The 6,540-nt window shown below is 34.0% G+C and overlaps 1 protein-coding gene across 4 annotated transcripts in view; it reads left to right on the top strand.

Moving 5' to 3' along the window:
* OMA1 (OMA1 zinc metallopeptidase) overlaps positions 1-6,540 on the top strand; it is a 48,277-nt gene that overhangs the window by 30,438 nt on the left and 11,299 nt on the right. For 2 of the 4 annotated variants that reach the window (XM_014590276.2, XM_006154910.3), the window contains one exon: positions 420-569. In XM_014590276.2, the coding sequence (XP_014445762.1) occupies positions 420-569 (150 nt within the window). Of the gene's footprint in view, positions 1-419; positions 570-2,503; positions 2,740-6,303; positions 6,493-6,540 lie in introns of those variants that run through there. The other 2 variants (XR_003550466.1, XM_014590277.2) reach the window with 2 other exon arrangements.

The following is a 6,540-nucleotide window of genomic DNA, read 5'->3' as shown; positions in this document are numbered from 1 at the left end:
CTGCATTTATTTGCAGGCTTTGCCTTATTATTCTAGTGGTATGGATCAGGAGTAAATTTTCTTTAGTGCAATTTAATAACAGATTATATTTTAGCATTTTATTTTTGTGAAACAGAACTTTTTAATTATGTAAACATATTACCCTTAATACAGGTTCTTAATATCCATCATTTGAGAATACCAGGTTACCTGGGGATTGGGACAGTTGTGAATGTTGTATAAGGGGATGAATGAAGAGAAGAGAGTGTGAGCATTTCCTGATTTCTATAATAGCATATATATATATATTTTTTTTTTGAAGCAATGAGCATGTTCTACTTTTACTAAAATGATATAAAATGCTTTTGAGCTATGTTGTGACATAAATGTAAATTTCTAAAAAATGTCCTCATAAGAGCTTTTTTTAATTTTGGTTGTAGGCCTGTATGGACGTAAGAGCCAGTTCAGTGTTTTGGCAGCAGATGGAGTTTGTGGAGAGCCTTCAGGGCCATCCCAAGTTGCCAGAATGGTTATCTACACACCCTTCTCATGGAAATCGAGCTGAGTGTTTGGATAGACTTATGCCCCAGGTGAGCTACCACTGTATAAGGCAGGAAATTATTTTCAGCATATCATTTACTTTTAATGCTATTACTTCTTTTGCTTAGAAAATGAGAATTCTAGCCTTTCAACTATTTTGATTACTGTAATCATGGATTATCAGTTTTCAAAGGATTTGAGTGAAAAGTAAAATCTTTCTTCTCCACAAGTTTTAGAGAATAAATTGCTATATTTACGGTTGACTTTTCTCAGTGGTGAAGACTTAACCCCTTTAATACCAGATTTTAAATGTAAACTGATCTGATGAAAGTTTCGAAACTCAAGGTTTATTTATTTATTTATTTATTTATTTATTTTCAACATGTTGATTATAATTTAACTTTACTTGGTGATTTAATGTTCTTGTGTTCAAAATACCAGTTAATGAGTTGTGGAAATTTACTGTGTTCTGTTACTCTTGAAACACTGTTTATTTCACTTTTGGAACACTATTGTCTTAAATTTCTTTCTGTCTCAGTAACTGGTCTTCTTTGTTAGTTCTTCATCTCTAGTATTTAAAAAAAAAATAGTCATGCAAAACTCTTGGGTCAAATGGGTACTAATTCTAGTAGTGATGCTGGAATGTATTTTCTTAGGGGAAAAAAAAGACCTCTCTATATAGTTTGCTTCTGGTTATATGTTTCTTTATAAAGATAGAGTGGCTCTTTTTCTGTAGAATTCATTAATGGATCAAGCTGAGCCACTTTCTCCCAAGTAGTTTCGCAATCCTCTGAAAATCTTTTGATTTGTTAACATCATTCAAAATGTTTTCTGTGATTTCAGCATCAGTACAAAATGGATGTCAGGCAGTTTCAAGCCAGGATACACACACTCTAGTGTCTCACTTGCTTTGAATTTGCTGGTTGGTTGTGAAAATGGAACTTTCTTAACAACCTAAGATTGATACTAGTCTATTTGCTAAGGGATAACACAACAGACCCAGATATATTACAGAAGTTTCTTGCAGTATGACTTCAAATTCAGTTCAAGAAACACTGAATATTCATTATTAAGAAATGATGGTAGATTCAGGGCATACAAAAAGAAATAAGATACAGTTCTTGATATTTGTAGCATTCTAAGATAAACACAAGATGATTATTAATAGAGAGAAATGTTTTAGCATAAGAAAAATGTAGGTGTATAGTGGTATACAGTTGGAAAGAGAAAGAATCTATATCCAATTAGGGTAAGAAAGCACTAGCACAAGATGTATTCATCATTCCTTTGACGAACATTTTCGGACAGTTTTCAATAATCTACCATTCTGTATTCTGTTGCTGGGGGATAAACAAGGTACAAAACTACTTCTGCTTTCACGATGTTAACGTTCTAGTTAGGCAATGCAAATTAACAGACAAATTGTATAGTATGTCAAGCAGTGACATTAGCCGGTTGGGAAAAAATAAAGTAAATTAAAGGTACTAGAGAGGGATAGGCAGCGGGGAAGATACTATTCCTTGTTGGGTTGTAAAGGAAGTTCTCACTGAACAGAATCTGGCAGGAAGCAGAGGAGCAAGGCTTGCGACTCTCTGAGGAGAGGAAGGAAGCAGTCAGTGTGGCAGACGTGAAGTGAGGGTATGTATGGTATGTTCAGGGAATAGCGAGGAAGACACTGGGGCCGAAGAGAGTGAAGGAGGCGAAGAATGGTTCAAGATGAAGTGTAGGCAGACCAGACCATGAGGGTCTTCCAAGCCATTGTGAAGACTTGAGGGTTTTGCGTAGAGGAGTGTCAGTCTGACTCATGTTTCATAGTGATAGCTGAGGTTATTGTTTGCAGAGTGGACTGTAGTGAGTCATGGTAGAATTAAGTGGTGGCTCTAGCAAGGACTTCCCAGCTCACAGATGATTGTCTTCTTACTGTAACCTCACAATTGTATTGTGAAGGTTTTAAGTGAAAACTTAATCCCTTTGCACATCCCAGAGTGAGACCACGGGTATGCTAATTATGATGGGGCCCACGATCGAGTTCTGGTGTTAAAAGGAGAGAAGAAAGGCAGGTAGGCCGCATGCATACAGACCATGCTCCGCTGTGCTCAAGGTTCCACCTTCTGCCATGTTTTGATGCCTTTGGACCTTCTAGCCATCAGAATCGTAAGTTTTGGAAATAAACCTGTATTTTCTTTGTGAATTACTCAGTGCAGGGGCCAGGAGGTGGTATGATGGTTAAAGACACTGGACTCCCATGTGGCCAATCATGGTTCAAGTCCTGGACCTGGTGACTTGCTTTCTCACTTTCCCTCTCTCTCTTTCTCTGATCAAACTGGATGATAATAATAATAATAATAGTAATAATAATAATAATAATAATAATAAATAAGTTTAAATAAAATAATTCTAAAAAGTAAATAAATTAATTACTCAGTGCAGTAACAGACCAAGACAATAGCTAAATATAAAGAAAAATGACTGGAGAAACAAATGTTACTTGAAAGCCAATGATGAAGATAAAAATGGGAGATATGGGCCAGCAGGGGACATGGTGTTAAGGGCACTGCACTCCCTCCCACATGGCCGACTGCAGTTTGAGTCCTGGACCTGGCGGCTTGCTTTCTGTCCCTCTTGCTCTCTCACTCTATCCCTCTCTGGTCAAATTAAAATAAATAAATAAATGGATAAATAAAGTTAAATAAAATAATTCTTTAAAAAAATGGGAGTGTTTTTCTTCTAAAAATAAACTATCCTGGTTTAGAAACTTAATTTGTAAATCTCATGTAATTTCTTATATTCACCCCCCCCCCAAGTGATTAAATTAAATTTAAAAGCAATAACACTCTACTACAATATTGGGAATAATTCAGTTTTTGAAGTGAAACTGATAGTGCAAGTATACATTGTTAATTATAATGCACAATCATAACTCAAAGATTGGAACTCCCTGCTATCATAGGCCTAATTTCTATAATGAGAGGAAGTGATTCCTCAGACATTTTATAGAATTATGAGTTTATATACTACTACAAGAGTATACTCTAAACTTATTGATTTAGGAATTTTTTTTTTTTCTCAAGTGCATGTAATGTTATATTCTACCTAAGGTTCCTGTCATTTGACATCTCTCACAGCATAGCTTAAATGATTTCTATCCCAAGGATAATTGGGAATATAGCTCCCAAACACAGTCAAGGCCAGGCTCTGATTTCAGAGTCACCATAAAAGAGATAATAGTAGGCACAGTTAGAGCAGATGAGTTTCTGTTGGAGATGAGTAGAAAAAAAGAGCCAGGACAGAGTAACAGCATTAGGTGTTTCTCTTATTTAATGAGCAGGGAAAGACAGAGCTTGTTGTAGATCAAATTTACAAGAGGAGATCCAAGAGATCAATAGTCTATGGTTCTATAATAAGAACACAAATTTTGCTAGTTTTGATTTTTTAATTTAACTTAATGAAGATTGCATGTTTTTGTTTTTTATTGGATTCTTTGAATATCATCACTAAAATGTATTTTTCTTACCATAATATATCAACACTTAACATGTTTAAATTTATACTCATGCATTCTACAGATGCTTACTGACCTCCTGTGATGCGCCAGCTTGTAGTTGTAAGAGATGAGAACTGAATAGACAGAAATCTCCATCCTCATGAAGCTTATTCAGCAGCAAGGGGAGAGAGACAGTTCTTAGAAGTGGTGGGAGAGGCAGCTCTCTGGTTTCTTCTTATAAGAATACTAGTCCTGTTGGATCAGGGCCCCACCGTTCTGACCTCCATTAACCTTGATTCCCTCCTTATGGACTTTTTCTCCAGATAGTTCCAGTGGGGATTCACATTTCAGCATATGAATTTTGGGAGAAAACATTTCAGTCCATATTAGACAGGTAATGTAAGAGCAAAAATGGGTGCAGTTTAAGAATTTGATCAGAGATGTTTCCACTAAGCTGATACTTGAACACTGACTTAAAGTAAGTGAAGGGAGCTGGCAAATGGCATGGTTAAGGGTGCTGGACTCCCACATAGCCAAGCACAGTTCAAGTTCTAGACCTGGCGGCTTGCTCTCTCTTTCTCTTCTCTTTCTCTCTGTCTCTGGTCAAAATTGAAAAATAATGATAATAAATAAATAATTAAAAAAATAAAGTGAAGGAGTGAGCCTTGTGGCTATGTGGGGGAAGAGCCCCGCTGAAGCAGGGGGAACAGCAGGGAAATTGGTGTGGCTGGAGTAGGGTGAGCAGGGGAAGGGGAGAGTAGGGACTTTGTCGTCCTATAAGGATTTTGGCTTTTGTGTAGAGAAGGTTTTGAGCAGAGGACTCGAAGAGTGACAGGATCTGACTTATGTTTGAAAAAGATTTGATCTACAGTTCTTGCAAAGCAATAGGATTATATAAATTTATAGTATTTTGGCATAGTATATTGCTTAGAAAATAGACTAGTTCCTTTTTCATTTTGTTTTTAAATCAAGATTACACCCTCAAATTAGCAAAAAAAAAATCCTTATTTTTTAAAATGTGAATTCTGAGATAAAACATGCCTAAATATAATCCTGTGATCCACTTGCATTTAAAAAGGATAAATATAGGTTTTTAGTAACAATATTTTTTGTAGTTAATAGGATGATATGTTATAATTTTATTTACTCGAAATAATCAGTTAAATTTAGAAAACACATATCCCACATATTTTGGTTACCATAACAACTTGGGTAAAAAATTGAAGAACAGATGTTGTATCAACCTGTTGACGTTTAATAGTATGACAATTTTTAAATTATACTGTTCAGACTTTAAATTTATGTATTGTAATTTGTCCTTGAAAGAGATATCTTAATACTCATTTTTTTCTATAGGGATTATTGTAAAATATGAATAAATGTGAGTAGATAAGTTTACTTGAAAGATTTATTTTAAGACTAAAAGCATTAGACTGAATTTTTTATTCTTTATGCTTTTTATATTCCTACTTTGGGAAGTGAAAGTGATGGAGAGTGATAATATACAGGAACATATTTAATTTGTAGTTAGTTGTTTATGATTATGCTATTATATTTTAATAGGATTTGTTTTAAAAATGTATTTAGAGCTCTCAGTTTCAGCTTTACTTGTGAACTGTTTTTAAAGTCTTATTCAAATTTATTACATTCAGTTTTTAGATATCTCTTAGTAGCAGACTGTAAATGCACTCATTTAAATTTTTTATTTTGAATCCTTTAAACTTTCAGGGGGTTTGAAGTCATGTGTAAATCATTCTTATACATTTATAATTGGACAAAGTAAATCAATAAATCATTATTATTACACATACCATGTGTAGAAAATATGAGAATGCTTAACATTGAAGTGAAATGTTGTTGTTGGCCAGTGTACACAAACATACATTGTTCACCTTACAGAATTTCATTTTGTCTGACATGGAGAGTGTTCAGGAAAAGGCAAATATCATAGCAGCTACTATAATTGAATTGGCCTCTGAATCATATAAAGCCAGGAAGCCTGACAGTAACATTGTCTAGAACCTTAAAAAAACATTATGGTGCATGTGATGTGTATCTACTTGAGGCTGAAATGAATGGGCTATTAGAAAAAATTGCTTTTGGGAGGAAAGGGGAGAAAAGTAATGATATTTTCAGAAAAACATGTTTTAAAAAATGGAGGTGATTTTTCCTCTTGAAATGTCTTGCTTTCCATTTTCAAAGAAAGCTTTTCATCCAATCAGTAAGCCTCTCTGGTGTTAATTTCTTTTTCTTTCTTTTCTTTTAAATACTTAATTATTATTGTTTTTTTTTATGAATAGGTAATTATTATTTTACACGGGTGAAGCATGGAAGAAGCATGTTATGTATCAACATTTGATTTATAACTACTTCAGTTACAAAGAATAAATATACTCCCTTTTTTAATACGTGTGTATTTTTTATTGTATATATGTAAGGGTATGATGAAATGTTTTGATATTTGTATACACTTTAGAATGGCTAAGTTAAACTAGTTTGATATATATATATATATACATATATATATATGTATATAT

Source organism: Tupaia chinensis, unplaced genomic scaffold (genome assembly GCF_000334495.1).
Source record: "Tupaia chinensis unplaced genomic scaffold, TupChi_1.0 Scaffold000425_1, whole genome shotgun sequence".
Lineage (NCBI taxonomy): Eukaryota > Metazoa > Chordata > Mammalia > Scandentia > Tupaiidae > Tupaia > Tupaia belangeri.
The sequence above is the reverse complement of the archived record's forward strand: the minus strand, read 5'-3'. Positions and strand labels throughout refer to the sequence as shown.